This window comes from Mchenga conophoros, linkage group LG2, assembly GCF_057382185.1.
Source record: "Mchenga conophoros isolate Kocher_MC1m ecotype Shallow Benthic linkage group LG2, M_conophoros_male_GT1.1, whole genome shotgun sequence".
In the NCBI taxonomy this organism is placed as follows: domain Eukaryota; kingdom Metazoa; phylum Chordata; class Actinopteri; order Cichliformes; family Cichlidae; genus Mchenga; species Mchenga conophoros.
Genome location: NC_140527.1, coordinates 21,636,237 through 21,657,230, shown reverse-complemented (window position 1 = coordinate 21,657,230; position 20,994 = coordinate 21,636,237). Strand labels below are relative to the sequence as shown.

Below are 20,994 nucleotides of genomic sequence, written 5' to 3'. Positions count from 1 at the left end.
GTGTTTGCTAGTGACTAACAATTAGCTACAAAGCAATTTGCAATGCATCCTGTGTGAATGTCTCCTTAGACTTTTCCACCATAGAATTAATGTAACATTAGCTGATATTCATCTATATGTTGCTAACAATGATTTAGATGTAGATTTGCGGCGACTCTTCACACTTATGGGAGAAGAGGACTCAAAGCATAACAGAGCACCAGATGCCTTAACTTTAGGAATCAAGTGTTCAGGGTTCTTTCCAGGGCAAACGTCCTGAAATTACTGTTTTGTTTTGGGGGGGTTTTTTGGGGGGGGGGGGGGGGGGGGGGTTGTTTGTCTTTTTGCCTGTCCCGTTTGGCTCTTTTGCCATCAGAATTATTGTCTAAAGGCGAAGAAAGATACCCAATGGATTTACTTTTTGTTTGTTTTTGTTTTTTGCCCTTTATCCCCGTCCCTCTTCCCCACTGTTTTTCTTTCCCTCTTTCTTTCTCCCCTTTCTTTCCCCCAGTCAAATCTGTCCCGTATTTAGCAAGTGAAAATGAAATAAAATAAACAATAAAAAAAGTGAATCAAATAGACCATTACGGCAAGGCTGGGATGGTCCATTTGGTAAAGTAAATTACTGTTTTTCTTGAGACAATGGACTCAATGACTTGGCATATACTAGAGTTATCACACACAGATACATACCTGGAAGTTTTCCCCAAAAGTGACCCTGGTCTGTGCCATCCTCACATGTTCGATTTTCGGAGGGGTCATTAACACCTCAACCTAATAAAACAAATGCATAAAGTATGTTATTGTAAATAACAGCAAACCTTGGTTCATATTTCTTATCAGTCAGCTACATATTGGTGAAAGTTATGAAAATCCACTTTTAGTATTCATCACTGACACAACAGCTGCTTTAGCTTTACTCAGCCCACATTAAAAAAACAAAACAGTGAGGACAGACCTCACCTTTAATGGAAGGCACAGTGTTTTCGAACATTAATAGTTATCAACAAGGAAGCGATACTAATGAGCTTCCAAGGAGTTGGCAACAAAATGAACTGGCCCCATATTGCTCTGACTTGTTATTACCTGGAAAAGCTCCATGTCCTCTCCATTGGGTCGCTGGAAGACACACAGATAACTTCCACCATCCAGCTCAGTTAACTGAAGAATCCTTAGGGTCCCATTACGGAAAACTTTAATTGGTCTCTCTGGACTGGAGGCAGATGGGGGAGAGAAAAGGCACTGAGATTAAAGCAGTCTGGTTTAAAGGCAACCCAAACATTTTGAGTAATCTCTTTGTTAGTGTTGTACTGGTTCACAAAATGGGACATTTCAGTTACCTGTATCGATGATCCAGGATCGTTTTGGATGGTAGTTGCCAGATGGTCCCTCTCGTGGAGTCAGTAGACTCCGGACAATGGAGGTAAACAGCAGAACCATACATAGCTGAGACGGTGTGTTGACGGGATGGGGTAGCATGCCGGTGTGTTGGAGGAATGGGAAGAGGAGGAGGAGGTTGGCGAGAGAAGGTAGATGAATCTGCTCTCACATCCAGCTGGATCGTTCTTTTGGCAATTCCCACAGTGTTACTGGCCAAACACTCATACCTGTGAGAGACTGATCACAGCTTAGTGACATCTTTTAAACAACTCAGCTGTCACAGAAGAACATAAGAACAACCATATTGGAATTTACTCATAAATCTGTGTTATTTTAAACAATCCTGTATGGAACATAAATAAGAAAACTGCATGCCAATCCCTATGTCACGGGAATTTAAAACAATTTATATGACTTATGAAAATAGGTAGAGCCAAGATAGCTGCATTCATACATACAATTATTTAATTATTTTGAAACTGTCTAAAAGAAATGGCCATCTCTTACCTCCCACCATCAGATGGCAGAACATTCTTGATGAACAGTGTCCCATTTGGGAAGACAAACAGCCTGCGTCCCAGAAACTGTGAGGGTTTGACTTGGACACCTGCTGAGAGCGTCCACTTGAGAGCAGGTGGTGGTTCACCCTTCACAGAGCAGTGAAGATAGACACTTCTGCCTGGTTGGATAGAGATTTATTGGTTTAGAAGGGTTGTGATTCTATGAACGTTTCAGCCATGTCTTTAAAAACACTTTCAATGTAGATGACAATATTTTTTTGTTGTGTGAATTCAAATTACTGGAAAATCTCTGCTTCTGTATCATACCTGGAGCAATGATCACATTATCCAGTGCTTCTTCGCTTATGCTTGGAGGCAGAGCTGCTACGTGCAGATGATAAGTAATTGTATCTGCACCTGCTGCATTGCTTGCGATACATTTATAGTTCCCTTTGCTGGAGAAATTAGCAGAATGAATGTGAAGGGTCCCATTCTGAAGCAGAGACATTGGAGAGAGGATAGTGGAAAGAGTCCCGGCATCACGAACAAATGTTTTGTCTGGGAGAATCCAGGAAATCTGGGCTGGTGGTTTGCCAGAGGCCAGGCAGTCCAGAAACACATTTTTTCCTAAGTAGACTGATATCTCTGTGGACTTGGGTGGTTGAATCTTGGGTGCTTCCGTTTGGACAGCTAAGGTGATGACCAGCCGATCTGATCCAAACCTGTTCTGGGCTGTGCAAAGGTACTGTCCTCGATCCTGAAGCTGGATGTTTTTAATAACAAAAGTTCCATTTTTGAAGACTTCAAAGCGGGTACCGTGCTTGGTGTTAGCTGGGATAGTGGCACCTGAGGAGAGACCAAACCATAAAGACTTCAAAGAATTTCTGCTAGTAGAAAAAAAATAAATGGCAGACCTATTTAATACCAGACCAGAGCTGAAAGTCGAGCATATGGTAAATTGTGCCTTACCTGTTGAGACTTTCGTCCAAGCAACATTGGGTTCAGGATTCCCGGTTGCTTTGCACGGCAGGAGGACATCACTCTCTGCCAGCACTGACACGCTTGCTGTGGTAACTGTGGTAATGCGAGGTTTAGCCCCACCACCACCTTCAAACATCCATCGGAAAGGAGGTGCAGCTGTAGGACGGTGGGAGCTAATTCGTCCTGCTATTAAATTAATCAAAGCATCAGTATTATCAGAATTAATTTCTAAACAACATATAATATAATATAATATAATATAATATAATATAATATAATATAATATAATATAATATAATATAATATAGCTCTTTCAAATGACCATACCTCCAACAGGCCACCAACCTTCATGCAAAGCCCCAGCAGTGGTGTGATGGTAGGGAAGAGGAGTCGGCATGAAACCAGAAAATGATGATGATGATGAAGGCTTAGCGGAGTTTGCAGGCTGAAGGTTGCTTGTGTAAGAAGCAGTAGGCACTGCTGGTTTGGGGGTGTAAGGTCTATGTTGGGATGGAAGGTTGGGTTTAGGCAGTAAGGGGGGTGGAGTATTGTAGTAACTAGGGAGGGGTTTGGGTGTAACCATTCTCCCCAGCTGAGCAATGCGATCAAGCTGTGCCTGGAAAAAACCAAGCATGATCCTTTGTTTTAATGTCAACATTTTTCAAATAAACATAATTTCTATTACAAGAAAGAAGCCAAACTGAGCTCAGATACTGAAAAAGTTTTTCATGAAACTTTATCATCCCACATGTGTGCTATTGGACTCAATACACATTCAACTTCTAAATGAAATTTCCATTTAGCTTTGTTTTCAGTTTAAAAAAGTCAAATCTCGGATTTCAGTAGTTAATGCTTTATTTAAGAGCTAGTGCTAACTGTCTGTGTCTGTGGTGAATTTATTCACACAGATTTTATTTCCAACGGCCTGTTTGCTGCAGAAGACATTAGATTAAGCAATAGGAAGCATGAACCATACTCCCAGCCTACAAGCCTACGAGCCATATGATCATTACCCTGGGCTTAAAGAAGCAAAAAGCTCTTCAGCTTTGGAGTTTGGATGATCAAAGAAAAACCTCCTTAGACTGGTCAACAAAGGTAATCTCTGTAGGGAACGAACATTTTTCTTGATGGTAGATTATTTTATCTTGTGTAATACAACATAATGATGTGAAAAAAGACAATAGACCTGCAATACCTCACAACTTTGCAACAGATAGAGCATGGTACCATTTTTTGGTCTTCTAAGACAGTTATGCTATTTTTGTGAGGTTGTCCAATATGAGCATGTCTCTGCCAGACATTTTCTTATGAGTATTTACGTACAAAATTAGACAAAACAAACCATGTGAACTCTATACCAGCCCCAAGCCCCCCATTATACCTGTCTGTATCTGTTCCTCAGCCTGGTTAGAAACAGTTGGTCTTTTGTTTGGGTCGTGCCATCCACATGATGATTCTGACGATGATGCTGGGATAGGTGGGTGTTTGAGTAAGTCAGTCTGATATTCCCTGCTCCTGAAACAGTGGGTGTGGGTTTGACTGTTTCAGCTGTAATTTCTGGTCTGTTGGTGACAAATGCGCCATGAGCCCATGGGTGCGGGAGAGCTGCAGGGTGTGACCCTAGGATGAGAACCATGAATTGCAATAAGGCTTAAAATTACAGAAAATAACAGAAAACTAATATTGTTGTGTGTTCAACCCACACTTTTTAGAAAGGAAATTATAGCATGCTACTTTATTTACCTTGATTTTGATGAGGTAAAGATCTTTGTCCTGGCCAGGAAGGGTACAGGGGATAATGATGATGACGATGATGGTGTAAAGACCAGCTAGAGGTTGGAGGGACTCTGGGAGGCTGGAAATGCCTGCCTGGATTCACATTAGTGTGCCTTCCTGTGTTTCTGTCTTGGTTTCCATATGTAACCCTCTGGGTGGTAGTTTGTCCTCTTCCCTGGTTGGTTTGATGAAGCCAGGGGTGAAGGGGCTCCATTATGGGGAAATTGCTCATTTGAGGCTTTACAGTTGGTTTGTGTATCCATTTGTCTTCTCTTTGTGTGCCCTCATCTCTGGTTCCACCTTTTGCTGAATGTGATGTAAAGATGTTGGAGGATGAAGACTTTGCGTACATTAGTGTTTTCTTCTCTGGTGAAGGTCGAGTGTAAAATCTCGGTTGTGTTGTTGACCTCAAGATATCTCGTGTATTGTAGCTCTCTGTAACCAACTTTTCTGTGTCTTTCTTTCTCCCTTCTGTTTCTATTTGATATTTCTCTTGCTCCTCCAATGCTTTTAGAAGCAGGTTTTTATTGTTGATGCCATTTCCTTGAGTTTGTTTTGTCATCTCTACTTTATTTATCTCGGGTTTCTTTAAGTGTACAACATCCTTCGTCTTTTCTTCAACAGGCTGTAAAGCTGAATTATTTATTTTAGGAGTGACGATTGTCTTTGGATTAGGTAAATGGTTTCTACCTGGCAAATGACCTACGTGGGGATTAGTCTCCTTAACTGATGGAAAGGGGGTAATGCTAATTGCAAGCTGCTGAGCTGTAATAAGGATTTCACTATTTAAATCTTCCTTAGCATCCAAACTGTCACCAGTTTTGTAATTATATTCATCATAGTACTCATCTTCCTCTGTCTGATACTCAGCAGATAAGGTTTCATAGCTTTCCACTGTGGTTGGAACAGTTGTTGCAGTTGTAGTAGTTGTAATGGGCGTTGTTGTCATTGGAGTGGTGGTTGTTGTTGGGGGAAGAGTTGTTTGGGGTTTGTTTGATGAATGGTAGAGGGGGTTAAGATGTGGGTGGATTCTTCTCACTGGGGGTTTTCTACGTCTGTAAGGGCGCCTTCTTCTGTTTGAACCAGCAGAAACAAAGTCAACGTTTCTTCCTCCCTCTCCTAAGTGCTTATTTTCTGACTGTTCGACTGGGTGACGAACTCCAGAAGGAACTGTAGTCCTGGGAGAAGCAGTCTGAAGAATCTGACTTTCTAATGTTTCAGAGTGTTTTTTCACATCCTCCTTCTGGCCTGTGTTTGAATGTACCTCAGGATTAAGTTTCGCATTGATAGGAAAATCTGTCTGAGGTGTAGTGGTGTGATGTAAGTTGTAAGCAGCAGTATTAACCATAGTGGCAACTGCAGTTGTAGGCTTGGCTGTACTTGGCTGGATGATTACCGTGCTTGGCTCCTCAAGTGTCTGCTCAGTGGGCAGAGCAGCACCTGGTTTCGCATTAGCTTTTGCCAGTATCTCTGCCCAACGATTTGGATCCAACTCCTTAATGGATTTATTAGGTTTTCTCTTTGAATCTTTCATTCGTATCCTTTTCGAAAAACCGTTAGGATTCCTTTGCCTCGATCCTACCTTCTCAGGGAGTTGTGTAGAAAAAGGACGCACAATTTCTTGAAAATCTCCCCCTGAGCCTTCTCGTTCTTCCAAAGCAACTGTCAAGATAGGATGCTCTTTCTCAGTTTGTACTTTAGTCTTTTCAGAAGCCTTTTCTCCCCTGACTTCCACTATGTGAGTCAGCATGTCAGCTCCATACAGATTGGAGGCCAAGCAGCTATATTCCCCTGCATCTTCTAGCGTCAGTCTTCTTACAACCAACGTCCCATTCTCCATCACTTCTGCTCTTCTTGTCTGTTGTGTGGGGAGAAGAACTTGATTTCTGGGTAGATACCATATAGTGTGACTGGGATGAGCCGAGGTCACCTCACAAGGAAGAGAGAAAGTGTTCCCTCTCTCAACTGTAATTTTCTCACCATTGAAAGCTGTTGGACTCAGTGAGCGCTCTTTGATGGTTAGTCTCAAGGGCATCAAGTCCACACCGGCTTTAGTTCTGACAATACAGTGGTAGACACCGGAGTCAGACAGTGTGGCATTCAAAATCACAAGCTGCCCATTTTCAGAAATGTGTATTTTATCAGTTACATCCTCCACAACGGACAAATCTGGAAGCATCCACTCCATTTTCACCTGTGGATCAGATGCAATGACACTGCACTCTAAGTTAACCTTTGATCCTTCAAGAGCAGTCTGAACGCGTCCTGCTGTCCCTCTGCGAATTAGTGCCCAGGAAGACGCAAAGTCACTGTCATCTTCAGCCCTGTGGATGTTGATGTCCTTTGTAATTAAAGTAGTGAAATCCATCACCAGTTTCTTGGTCGTTGTCTGCTTTCTATTAAGCCTCAAAGTGACTCTGGGTTGAAGCAGCCATGAGGGTTCTGCTACCAAATACCCTTTTAGTTCTGTGAAATATGGAGAGTTCTCATTCACAGCTTGTGTGTACTGATAGGTTACTCCACTTGCATTTCCCCTCTGATGACCTCTCTCCAAAATTGCAGGGCTTTCGTAGTAATACGCAACCAGTTGCCACAGATTTTGCAATTTCTCTCGATCAATCTCGCATTCAATAGCAGTCACCAGTGATACATTGACAGATAAGTCCCTAGGTGAACGTGGATTTGCCGCCCACGTCATAGGTGAACTGTCTCCAGGATGGCGAACATCACATGCCACATGAGCACTGTTTCCATGGCTATCTGAGAGAACAATGGTCAAATGACCTAAAGGTTTTTCAAAGTCCCGAGTGTATGGAGTGTCAGGCTCTGCTTCTGATTCAGCCCACACTGGATTGTCCCACTTTTTGAGAGGGGAACGAAGAGCCGGTCGTTCACATGTAAGCTTGTCTGGAGTTAACCCGAGAAAAAGGGTCCCATTCAGGTGCTGAGGTGAGGAACACTGTGGGCATATGTCTTTGGATCCACGTTCCTTCTTACACTTTATTACTCCTGGAAGGATGTGAGGGGAAAAAGTTTGGAGGGAAAAGTAAGGCATTGAGGTAAAATAAGGGAAAATATAAGAGATGATAGGAAAACAAGGTGAAATAGTGAAATTACAATGAATTAGAGAAAGTGCATGTACCATAAAAAATATTTAATGATAATATGTTTCCAGGCTTTCAAAGTGCTCATGTGATGAAATAGGGCTAGGGTTATGCTTTCATACCTTCATGTGTGGAGCTCCATTCCATCAACCAGTGGAGCTGACAGTTGCAGGTCCAAGGATTACCATGTAACGAGAGGAGCTCAAGTCTGGGAGCTGTCTGCAGAGCTCCGGCAGGTAACTGCTCCAACAGATTGTCTGATAGATGTAAGTGTCTGAGACAAAAACATTTACACGGTGTCTTTGTTAAAGGGTCTTCAGAGTGATGGGGACTGGAAAGATTGTTGAGTACATTGCACATATTGAAAGGAAACACATGTATTACATTACCTGTGTATCCAATCCTATCCTAGATCCACAATGCAAGAATTTTAGGAACTATCGAAACTCTTTAAACACTGTTTTCGGGGTCCTGTTTAGCTTCTGTTTGAAGGTTGCTACACTAAGAGAAATTTCTGAGCAACACATATGTGATTGGTCTGAGAGTAAGCATACATTAACTGAAACAATCATTTTGGGGGCTATTATCAGTTGCACTGGGAGCTAAAGGCCTCTAAAAAGTGTCTTCTTATATTCAACACATAAAAACACAGAAAATGTCACTTGTAATCAGACATTATGTTGCTTAAACTAAAAAACAGTACATCTCTCTGCCTACTTCAGGATTACGCAATCCAAAACACACGACAAAAACACAGCTCCAGTTTGTTAAGGCATGAGTCTGGGTTTGCTCTTACAACCATCAGCTGGCTAATATGGGACATTAGCATTTCTATTGGCGGCACCATGCAAACCAAAAAATAAAAAAATAAAAAAATAGGATGGCAGTCTCCTTACAATCAGGTGAAATCTGCTGTTGCCTGGTGATTTCATTGGATTTTTTGATATTTAGCAGCCAGTTTTCAGTAGCTGTGGTGACCAACATGTCTGACCGACCACTTTTAATGGAAGGTGACTGCACGGGTCATCTGTTAGAAGCGACCTAACTCAAGATTTCTGAACACCTAAATCCACCTAAATATGTCACTACTTCTGGAAGAATTTCAGTTTTAGATCAATATGGTTCCAGTTCCAGCCTTTGAATTCAAGTTGATGTAAATTTCTGCAAATGCAGATGGTCATTTGTTTTTATTTATTTATTTTAAAATTATATTTACATCTAATCACTATATTATCAGAAACAGACTGCATGGAATTACAAACTCAAGTCCATTACAGTACAAACTGATAGCAGACCGACTCCATTAATTTTCATTTCATTGCCATCTTGAGGCATCATGATGACAGCAGCCGACTTAAACTGGTTACAGACCCGGTCTTCATGGCAACCATTTAATAGGCAACAAGATAGCAAATTCATTACACATGGTTGTAATAATTTCCTTTGTGCTGTGGTGCCTTGTAGCATAAGTATGCAGTGCTCAAAGGAGAACCGCACAGAGTTTACGTTTGTTTGTCAGGTTCTTTGAGCCATTCTAGTTTCTAAATGAATGCCAGGGCATAGTATAGAGCTACACTGTGAACCATATTTTGAACGGCTTGGCTTACTTGCGTATATTTACTTCCAATCAAAATAATGTAAATAGATAATTAGGTACAAACTCAATAACCTCAAGTTAGTTTCAGATAAATTTCTCGATGTCTTACTTGAGTCCTGAGGTCCAAAAGTGTCCTAGTACTGACACTGTTATGAAGGTATGCGGGTGGACCTCTTTGAGAAGGTTCCCCTCCAGCTGCAGGAGTTTTAGGGAGGTCAGGCCAGAAAAGGAGTATGGCTCTATAAAGTCTATAAGGTTGTGGTCCAAATGGAGACGAATCAAACCGACAAGACCCTCGAACAAACCAGGATTTATTGACGTTAGCTTGTTGTAACTCAGCTTCAAGATCTGTAAAATAGTGAATGACAGAACTATGAAAAGACAGAAAGAAGATAGCTGCAGTCTTTAGTTGGCCTGTGATGTTGCTACGGCACAAGAGTAATCAGGCAGTTGCAGTTGAGCCTCATTCCACCTGTCTAATGTGCAGTAATAAAGTCCAGAGTCTCTCATTTTTAATTCTGATGTAATTGCATGGATCACTGGTGTGTTTAAAAAGCTAATTTAGGCGTTGATCAGATCCATCTGGACCCAACAGGACTCATTGCAACTTTAGTCAAGCAATCAAAGAACAGCTAATTACTGGCTTATATGTGGTTTACACAGGAGAAGATTGAACTCTGTGCATACACTGTATGCCATTAGTGTTCGTTTCTTTTACACTTATCATTTCTTCATTGTAATCTGTGTTTCCATAAAAAACATTTAATGTCACTGGTAGAAAGAGAAAAACCATCTGATCTACAGAGTGTGATGCAGAAGTAAACTTGGCTGTTGAATGAAATTTCCACTTATGACCTAATCAAGTTTGAGTCCAGTGAGTTTTGACTTTTTATTTTGATAAAAGCAGCAGTTCCTTCTGTTTATACCAACTGTAATAAACAGGGTCAAGATATGAATGTGATGTATACAAAGAGACAAACTGTACCTGTAGTGATCTCAGGCTGTAAAAAGCTCCAGGATGAACCATGTTAATGTCGTTGCCATGCAACATGAGCATTTCTAGCTGCCGCAGTGACCTGAATTCAGACCCCTCCACCTCCGTCAGGCTGTTATATCTGTTAGAGAAAACAAACAGGACCAGGTACTGTTATGGCATAAGGCGAAGAAGGCAACAATATTCAGCAATCTATGTGTGTAAATGTGACCTTTCAGATAAAAGGAAAATGCTTGAAGGACTGACAAGTGGAAAGAATGAAGGGTGACAGAGAGTGTTCAGACAGACTTTGACCCACAATGGTTTTTTCCTCCTTAAAGCTTTCCTATTTTTAAATCAGAGGAAACGCATGTGCAGATTCAAGTGATTTATCTTCTTTACAAAGAAGATCTAAAACAGCACCAATGTGGAACAGGAAGTAGCCTAACATGTTCAGAAAGTAGGCGCAGTTTTCTAAGATATTATTTCTATTATTTCTAACAGTTCCAGAGTAAAAAAAAAAAAAAGACAAAATGATCATGATATGTCAGCATTTCCAGTAACTGGTTATGAACTTTTCATATAGCTTTGCCATGCAAAACCACTCTGCAAACCTCCTCAAAACCTCTTCTGGCATCAACATCAACACAAAAACTGAGCTGGTGCTTCATGGCTCCTTTAAGTGTAGCGTGTATGTGGCCATGCACTTTTGTCCATACATTCATTCATGTCAACATTTATCAGAAACAGCTACATCCTCAGCCCCACATCGACTATACGAGTCTCAAGTATGTTAGACTACTTGGTGTTTAGAAGTCAGCCTCCATCTCCTTACAGCTTTAAATCCCCATGTGCTACAGCAGTCCCCTGTGCTGTAGGCGGTCCATTTACTGAACAGTTCCTTTGAAAGACAGTGGAAACCCGCAGTTTTCTTTTGAATTCAAACTGCATGTCTCTAAACCTACACTAAAGGAAACAGGCCCAAGAGTCTAAATAAAACACCCAAACATGTCTGGTGTGAACATTTAGAGTTAAAATCCTTCCACCCTATTTTCAGGGTGGTCCCGTCATCGGAAGTTTTAAATCTGTTTGTTCCCTAAAGGCTCATGGTCCCCTTCCAAATGTATTGTCTGTGCAGTGTCCTGCCGAAATTCCCTTTGTTCCTAATACTATAGACGTCGCCGCCACACACAAAGTCATCAGGAGTCAATATGGAATCGTAAGCCTTCGCTCTCGCATCGTAGCCCTGAGTGTTTCTTGGCTTCACTTTGGAGAGCTGTAGCTGTAGGAACACTCATGTCTGATTTAGTCTGAGTGAACGTTAAACAAACGCTGCCATGCAAGCGTCCGAGTACATCTTATAATGTCTGACTGAGCCCGTGTAAGAAAAGCACAAGTCATTTGTCCTCTGAACTTTTACAATCAACAAGTGAAAGACATGTGGCCTCTATGCTCTACCCAGGCAGCTCCTAAAATGGTCTCTTAAACTAAATGGAGTTTATTTTCCAATGGGACAGTTTGCATCTTTGTCCGATGGTGACAACAGTTCAGACAAATGACTGTAGACATTATTGTCAAGAGTTCAGGTGTAAGCATGGCTGCTGGTCGTACTAAGCTTCCTAGTGAAACATCAAACACGTAGTGGTTAAAGCCTTGATTAAACTACGAGTCCCCTAGGGTCCACTTTACTCTATGGAACATATATTTCATCATCAGACAGTAAACACCTGTGATGTAATCCAACGTGCACCGCCGTAGAAATGTAAGTACACATCAGTGCAGTCCAGAGCTGTTGAGATCAAGTCCACCTGGGCACAGGGACCTCGGGAGGAAAGGACTGTTGCAGAAACAACACACTCTTCACTAGCAGAGACAGTGCCAACGCTTTCAGGCAGAACGCACAACAATTTTTGGTCCGTTCGCTCCAGCTAGCGGTCAGCGCAGTGCATGCCGTTCCCTATGTGAAAGGGTCTTAAATCAGGCCTTCACATATGCATCAAGTATGCATATCCCACCCAGTGGCAGACTTCAAAGAAGTATAAGAGGAATGACTGAATGAATTAATCAACAGAGGAGAATAATTGAGGCATGACTAATAAAATAATCACCATTTAAAGAAGATAAACAGGATTTTTGGGAACTTCAGAAATGCTGGGTTCATTTCAGATGGACATACAGCAGATGAAAAAAGCCTTTTTAATTTTAGTTGTTGACTAGCAGCTTATAAAACTAAGCTAACATGAGCCTCAGAAGGTCCGATACTCTGTAGAAAACTGTTTTTATTCTTTCCAGCGTTTTTTTTCTTTTTAATGGCTTGATGGCTACGTACATGATGTAACATTTGCTTTAAATTATAGGCAAACACAGGTGTTACCAATCACATTAACAAGGTTAAGTCCATTTCTAAGCCTTAATTAATGTGATTTATAATACCTGTGTTTACCTACGATTCTCTGTCAAAACAGAAAACATGGAAACCTACAAACTGCCTTGGTGTACATACAGCTCTTACACCCAGGAGTAGGGATGGGTACCGGTATCCGGTGCCATCATGGCACCGGTTCTGACATAAACGGTAGTAACCAGACCGAAAAACAGCGCACATTTCGGTGCTTTATTTCGGTGCTTTTTTTTTCCTGAGCTGTGATACACTTTAGATTCTAGCCAATCATTTTACATTTCCGAGGATAGTAGGCGGGTCCAGGTACGTACGTTCTTTTAGAGCAGAGCTACAGATTAAAAATGACCAAGGCAAATCAAAAGTCTGGCTGTACTTCACAGCAAAAGATGCAAACTCAGCAGCAACAAGTGCTTTAAGCTGATACTGTGATACTGTCAAAGGAGGTAACACCTCAAATCCGATGAAACACGTGGCGACGCATAGACCGTGCACATCTACTGTGGGTGTGGTGCCTGTTATCGGACCCGGAGTTAGCAACATCCCCCAAAAACCCGAAGACGAGAGTCCTGGCCCCTAGCCCTGCCAGTGTAGCAGAAATGATGACAGATGATGATGCAGCAGCAGCCGTTGCTTAATGTTGTTCGTGTGTAATTTACGTTGAGTAGGCTAACCACGTTATTACATTAATGCATGTAAGGTGAACTAGCAAACACCGTCGTAGTTACATGCGGCTGTCTTCTTGTTTGATGGCAGATACTCCCTTCACCCTGGCCAAAAAGGCTAAAATGACCAAAGAAAAAGTGGAAAACAGCTAAACATGAGAGGTTTTTGGACAAAGTTTGTGTTTTTTTCCATTGTTTAAGCACTGCTTCCAGCCAAGAGTGATACCACATATGCCCTATAGCTGCAGAAAAGGCTAACATTGTTATCTTTTTACAAAAAAAGAGCTGAACATGAGAGGTTTTTGGACCAATTTTGTGTTCTCCATTCTTTAAGCACCGGTTTGAGCACCGTTTCAAAAGTACCGGTTTGGTACTGGTATCGGATAAAACCTAAATGATACCCATCCCTACCCAGGAGTGATTCACAGGAGCTGAAGTTTGCTCTCTGCTTGTTTAATTTCAGAGCAGATAAAGTACAGATGGTTCCAGCATCTCTGCTGTGCTACAGTTGAATCAGGTAAGATTTTCCTGTACACTTTTGATTGCACTTTGTACAACATTATATTATGTGCAATATTGTTGCAGATGTGAAAATGTTTTTGCTGAAGGGTGTAACTTCATGTTAATTTTTTATTTGTCTTGCTCTAATTCATTCAGTAACTGTCCCTGCAGAGTAAAACCTGCATTATGCTTTGATTCAGCTGCAGCGGCGTGATAGCTTTTCACACAGAACAGGAGCCCATATGGAAACTGTTTGCCTCCTGTGAACTGCAGGTTGGCACTGCATGGTGCTTAGTGGACCACATACCCCCTGAAGTACTTATATTAGGATGCATATAATGAGTTAAAGTATCATAAATAGAATAATCTATGAAAAAGTAAGTAAACTACACTCGTGAAATGCAGTGAAAGGTTTTTCCCAAAACAGAGCCTCACACCCAAACCCCTCCTGTGGACAGTAGTGTTGTTTGCCAAGCAGTTTGATAGATGGATATGTATTGTTTGGAGCCAAGATAATTAGACAAGGCTGTGTGTTACATACAAAACAGTGGCTGGTGATTTTTTTTCCTACTGTGCTGGAGGGCAGTGAAAGCTCTATCCATAATTCCCACATGGAAGCTATTAGGAGATTTACTCTAGTACCACATGCTGGTGCTAAGCCCTTATCTTCTGGGCTTAAGGCAAATGTTGTCATATTAAATGCACCAGGGCCACTTGCTGCCTGGGGTTTCTTTAGTTGATATGGCAGGTTGATAAGATGCATGGCAAGCAATAATCCTTCTTCTTGATTGTAATCTCTCTTTAAATTCAAATTCAAATTCAAATTCAAATTTTATTTGTCACACACACACAACCATACACAGTATGACATGGGGGTGAAATGCTTGTAGCTGTACAATGCCCGACCATTAAATGACAGAAGAAAAGTTTTACAATATTTACAATTTACTACAAAAATTTACAAATTAACTTAGGAATTTACAGTAAAGAATGTGAAAATAGCAGAAGAGATTATAAAGATAAGGATTATAAATTATAGGATTATAGGAAATGTGTGGTGGTGCGTGTGGTGACGTGTGTGAGAGTCCAGTCTTATAGTGACGTGTTTGGGAGAGTCCAGTCCTACACCTGGTTCAGACCCCGAATAGCCTGGGGGAAGAAGCTCCTCTTCATTCTCTCTGTTTTGGCCTTAAGGGAGCGGAAGCGCTTCCCAGACCTCAACAGTGAGAAGAGTCCATTGTTGGGATGGGAGAGGTCCATCATAATCTTCCTAGCTTTGGACTTGCACCGCTTGGTGTAGATGGACAGCAGGTCAGGGAGCTCTGATTGAATGATGCGTTCTGCCGAGCGCACCACTCTTTGCAGATCTCGTCTGTCCTGCTTGGTGCTGTTCCCAAACCAGGTGCAGATGTTTGCCGTCAGGATGCTCTCGATGGTGCAGGAGTAGAAGTTCTTGAGCACCTTCAGTGGCAGATGGAAGTCTCTAAGTCTTCTGAGGAAGAAGAGACGCTGACGGGCTTTCTTAACCAGGGTGTTGATGTGGCAGGACCATGACAGGTCCTGAGTGATGTGGACACCCAGGTATCGGAAACTGTCCACTCTCTCCACTGGCGTGCCACTGATGATGAGGGGTTTGTAATTCCTCGCCTGCTTTGTAGTGAAGTCTACGATCAGCTCCTTAGTCTTGCTGACGTTTAGGAGGAGGTTATTCTCCTGGCACCAGGTCTCCAGGTTCCTAATCTCCTCCAGGTAGGCCGTCTCGATGTTGTCGGAGATCAGGCCCACAACAGCAGTGTCGTCAGCAAACTTGACAATGGAGGTGGTGTCGGATGTGGCTACACAGTCATAAGTGTACAGTGAGTACAGCAGGGGGCTTAAAACACAGCCCTGAGGCACTCCAGTGCTGAGTGAGATGGAGGGGGAGACTCGTTTTCCCACCCTCACTGATTGGGGTCTGTCTGTGAGGAAGTTGAGGATCCACTGACACAGTGATGAGCTGAGTCCTAGATCCGTCAACTTGGTGAAAAGCTTAGAGGGAATTATTGTGTTGAATGCTGAACTGTAGTCCACGAACAGCATCCTAACATAATTCCCTCTGCCAGTGTCCAGGTGACTCAGGGAAGTCTGGAGCAGGTGAGATATGGCATCGTCTGTGGAACGATTAGTCCGGTAAGCAAACTGAAGTGAGTCGATGGTGGGAGGAAGTGAAGAAGTGATGTGATCTCTCATCAGTCTTTCAAAACACTTCATCACAATTGAAGTCAGTGCTACTGGACGGTAGTCATTGTGGCAAGCGGGCTGTTGTTTCTTTGGAACAGGGACAATAATGGACCGTTTGAAGCACGTGGGAACCACTGCTTGGGCCAGGGAGAGGTTGAAGATCTCCGTGAACACCGGTGCTAGTTGATCAGCGCAGGCTCTAAGGACCCGGCCAGGGATTGCATCTGGTCCTGCTGCCTTCCTGGTGTTCACCCTCCTGAAGGTGTTCCTCACGGCATGCTCTGTGATGACGAATGCATTTTCTTCACTGGTGCACTCCGAGCGCGCGCAGCCGTTTGTTGTTTTAATTGCTGCGGCGTCGAAGCGAGCATAAAACGTGTTCAGCTCATCAGCCAGTGAAGCATCTGCATTCATCATTGAAGAAGCTGGTCGTTTATAGTCCGTTATAGTCCGCAGTCCTTTCCACAGGCTCCTAGAGTCGCACTGTCGTAGCTGTGACTCTAGTTTTTCCCCGTAGCTCCGCTTTGCCTTTCGGACCGCGCTGCGCACGTTGTAGGACGCAGCCTTGTATAGGTCCATATTACCGGAGACAAGCCCTTCATTGTAGGCAGCGGTGCGTGATCTCAGAGCGTCGCGGATGTTTTTATCCACCCACGGCTTCTGGTTGGGAAACGTTCGGATGATAGTTCTTTCTGCTGTGTCGTCCACTAGTTTCCCGATAAATCCCACAACCGCTTCCGTAAACATGTTGATGTCATCAGAGCTGCGCCGAAACATGTCCCAGTCTGCGTCATCCAGTGCGTCCTGCAGCGCGGCCACCGATTGGTCCGTCCAGCGAGCGACCTCCCTCCTGATTGGTGGATGCTGCTTTATCCTTTGTTTGTAAGCAGGTATGAGGAAGATGGCGGAATGGTCCGATTTTCCAAATGCCGGCAGGGGCTGAGCCTTGTAACAGTTCTTGAACGGGGTGTAGCAGTGGTCTAATGTCCTCGTGCCCCGGGTGGGGCAGTTGATCTGCTGGTGAAGGTTGTGAAATGTCCGTTTGAGATTCACTCTGTTAAAATCTCCCATAACAATGAGTGCGGCATCTTGGTGAAGTGTTTGCTGATGTGTGAGAGCCTCATGTAGCTCACATAAGGCAGTGTCCGAGTCCGCGTGAGGCGGAATGTAAACAGCGCAGGCAATGACCGCAGTGAAAGGGCGACACTTAACGATCAATAGCTCCAGATTGGGCGAGCAAGAGCGTGTGAGTGGGGAGATGTTTGTGCTGTCGCACCATCTGTTGTTCACCATCAAACATACTCCACCACCTCTTTTCTTCCCCGACTCCATTGTCCTGTCCATGCGGTAAACCGAAAAGAACCCCGTCGGCTGCACGGCGTGGTCTGGTATCGCTGGGTTCAGCCAAGTCTCGGTAAAGCAGAGGAGGTTGCAGTCCCGAATGTCTCTCTGGAACTTGATTCTGGCTCTGAGGTCATCAAGCTTGTTCTTGATGGATTGAACATTGGCTAGCAGGATACTGGGCATGGGTGCGCGGTGTGCGCGAGCCCGTAGCCTGTTCCTGATGCCGGCTCTTTTACCTCGAGGCCGTCGCTTAGGGTCGCGTCCTTTGTTCTCTCTCAGGATCTCCTTTGGCCAGGTTGGGTCCGGAGTTAAACATGGTGAAATGTTCGTGTATTGCAAACCAATAGAAACCAAAGTGTCTCTACTGTAGCGGATTTGTGTGTTTTGCATGATGCCCATGCAAGATTATCGCAGATATAGCAAAAAGTGACGAAAAACTGCAAAAAGTGGAGAAGTTAGGACAGAGCATCCAGCACGGCAGCCGACCTCACTGGCGCCATTACACAAGAGAGGTTAAGATTTAAGATTAATGTCATTAAAACAATTGTAAATATTTATCATGACTTGGTTTGCGAGGCAGCTCGATCATTAGTTACAGAAAGAAAACAAGACCATGGCATTCCACACGGCTTCATGTGTTTAGTTTTCTTCCCCTTGGACTGACATTTGGTAATTGTGTCTTAGTGTGTGTGGGATCTTACCCCAGGTTCAGCCGCTCTGTGTCCTTAGGAAGAGTTTTTGGTATACTGGTGAGGTGTCTGAACGTACAGTGGACCTCTCTGACACCTGGACAGCTGCAGCTCCGGGGGCAGGATGGGACGGTGTGGACAGGAATGATCTAGAGGAAGTTTAAAGGAAGAAATCTATGGAGTGATATCAGGCAAATGTAGAAATTCAGAAGACAAATGGGCCTCTATACATTTTTTTACCATTTGCCACAGCAGTGATGAAAGGAGCAGGGAAAACCACGCTGTAGCCAGGCTGCGGGCGACCTTGGCGCACCACCACAGTGCCATGACTGGATGGCTGTTTGACTGATCACGTCATGAACACACCTGTTGGTGCAGATTTGTGTTAACAAAAAGATCTCTCGCAGTGCCGTGTACCTTACGAACATGATCACATAACACACTCTTTTCTTTATATTGATCCGTGTGCGGAGTAGATGATATTGTAGCGGAAACCATCAGACTACCACACTCTTGCTTAGCGCATGCTGGAATGGACTGCTGATAGAATAAGCTGTCAAACTATTAGGAAAGATGTAATGATAAAAACTTTTTTATTTCGTAGGTGTGTTCAGCTGCAGAGCAAAAATCCTTAAATAATGAAGGATGCAATACAGCAGATTCTTTGGCCAACTACAGTCATGTGAAACAGACAGATTTCACAGGAACCCCCCCCCCCCACACACACACACACACCAAGTACAGTGCTCCTGCTTGCACAGGAGTTCAGAAGGAAAGTAGCAGCCAGCTGCTCTAATCAAACGCACTTCATTAACTGATCCCCTATAAAAGCTGAAGTTTTGGCATTTTGCTGGTTTGGACCATTCAGGTTTGTCTTAATGCAAAGCCCGAATCTGGAGAGGATATCCCAGCAAAGTCACCTGAAGGTCTGAGAAGTGCTCAGAGAAACTACAACAACTTCACCTCAGACTCTGCAGGCCTCTGCTAGCATGTTAAATGTTAAAGTTAATGACAGTGCCGTTTGAAGTTTTTAGTGCCTTCTAAGTTTTTGAATCCTTTCTCACCCTTTCTCGTTTTACATTTAGATTTCATTTGAGATTTAAGGAGCTATGATGAAAGTAAAAATGTAAATGACCATAATGTCTCTCAAATTAAATCGCATCAGTAACCGTTTCCACAAGCCCAAGGTGATGGAAGAGACAGAGGAAAGAACACCGGTAGCATTCAAAGCATGAGAAGCAGTGAGAAAGGAAATGAGAGTCGTGAGAAAAAGTCGACAGTAGTTCTTGTCGTGCCAAACTATTCAGCCTCAAGGTGGACGAAACATCCTGGAGAGGTTAGTGCACTTGGTTTAATCCTGTCCGTCACCACAGTAGCCTGTAAATCCTCTCATAACCAACATAGTCGTGTAAAAACAATGGCTGCACTTGGTTTTAATATTTTAATAAGTCACCTCAAATAAATAGAACAGGATAGAATGAAATACAATAAACAGTGGAATGGAAAATAACTACTTAACACTGGAAACTTGTCAGCCGTAGCTCGCTGCAGTGCCAGGGCGCTTGGCAGCCATTAGCCTAGTTTAAACATGCTCCTTTGAGAACAATACATGCCAATTACATACAACCAAGCACAATAAAAACACACACACACTGAATCCCACGTGCACGTGATATTGCTACATAGTTAGCCAAGATACAAATAAAGGAAGAGAACAGATAGAACCAAACATCACGAGCATATTTTAAGTCATTTGAGGCCATTTAAGGGTTTCTAGTTTCCTTGTGTGTCTCTGTGCTCTCGTCCCTCGAAGGCAGGCTGATTCATCTAACAGCTGGTTGTGTGTGCGTGTGTGTTTGACAGGAGGTCCTACAACGTGAAATTTGATTTTTTATTATCATTGCAACACAAATCTACAATCGTGCACTTCTCATTTTTCTTGCTACTACAGAGGTCAGGTCATCATCACCTGGATTTAGTCATGACAGTTTTAATCAAAATAAAGAATCTGTTCACACACAAGCGGGAAAAAGACCTAAATGGACCGTTCTGTGTCAAAAACAATATTTTTCCCCTTTTGTAGTTAAAATAAAACATTCTGCATGATTTTGAGGTTCCAGGAATAGTTTAAATTTCATAATAACAAGACTAAACGACCCAGCAAAGTATATCACTCGTAGTGGGAAGAAGCTGTAGAGACCTACGTCTACATGTTGTAGCTGTGATGGGACAGTCTCGCCTGATCATGGGGGCTACTCCTGTTTATGTCTGCGTAGCTGCTGGTCTCTCGGTTTAGCCCACGTGTCTAAGAATGCACAAGTCGGAGTGAAATGGAGTGTTAAACACCAAACCATTTCAGCCATTGTGAGCTTCTGATCTATGCTTCTTGGCCTTTCATGTTTTTGCTTTTTTCCACACGTCTTCCTCTTTGTGGTGACTTCTGCTTTCCGTCCAAAGCGACTTATTGACCAATTTAACCTACACAAACTTTTTCAAAGACCACACACGAGTACATCTCATGGACCTCTGCATTGGCTAAGTTTTCTAAATCATTCCCTCTGTGTCGCCAAAGACCTGCAAAAAAGCGGATACAACCGTGGGAACGTGAATTGGACATCTACAGGAAGGATGTCAAACTCGTTTTACATGGTGGGTCACATACGGTCCGCTTTGATCTTAAGCTGCCCGACCCGTGAAACCCCCTGTTCTGTCAGCATAAAGACTTCTAACCACACATTTAATCCTTAAGCTATGTCCCTATAAGAACATGAAGGCCATTTTCAACAGTACTTCTAGAGTTTTTCTACATGATAAAGAAATCCTGCTGTTGGTTTAAATTGTAAGAAATAAATGTGCAAAACTAAAGGAAACAAAAAAGATAGAAGAC

At 42.9% G+C, this 20,994-nt stretch overlaps 1 protein-coding gene across 1 annotated transcript in view; it reads right to left on the bottom strand.

The window, feature by feature from the left end:
- Positions 1 to 20,994, bottom strand: part of LOC146581890 (matrix-remodeling-associated protein 5) — a 29,750-nt gene that overhangs the window by 3,887 nt on the left and 4,869 nt on the right. The window contains exons 2-15 of the mRNA XM_085287876.1: positions 18,348 to 18,473; positions 18,120 to 18,256; positions 10,303 to 10,432; positions 9,427 to 9,665; positions 7,843 to 7,994; positions 4,584 to 7,625; positions 4,222 to 4,460; positions 3,168 to 3,456; positions 2,829 to 3,026; positions 2,187 to 2,705; positions 1,867 to 2,038; positions 1,320 to 1,586; positions 1,066 to 1,192; positions 673 to 753 (exon numbers count right to left, since the gene is read on the bottom strand). Coding sequence (XP_085144002.1) covers positions 673 to 753; positions 1,066 to 1,192; positions 1,320 to 1,586; positions 1,867 to 2,038; positions 2,187 to 2,705; positions 2,829 to 3,026; positions 3,168 to 3,456; positions 4,222 to 4,460; positions 4,584 to 7,625; positions 7,843 to 7,994; positions 9,427 to 9,665; positions 10,303 to 10,432; positions 18,120 to 18,256; positions 18,348 to 18,434 — 5,679 coding nt within the window. The 5' untranslated portion in view covers positions 18,435 to 18,473. The remainder of the gene's footprint in view (positions 1 to 672; positions 754 to 1,065; positions 1,193 to 1,319; positions 1,587 to 1,866; positions 2,039 to 2,186; positions 2,706 to 2,828; positions 3,027 to 3,167; positions 3,457 to 4,221; positions 4,461 to 4,583; positions 7,626 to 7,842; positions 7,995 to 9,426; positions 9,666 to 10,302; positions 10,433 to 18,119; positions 18,257 to 18,347; positions 18,474 to 20,994) is intronic.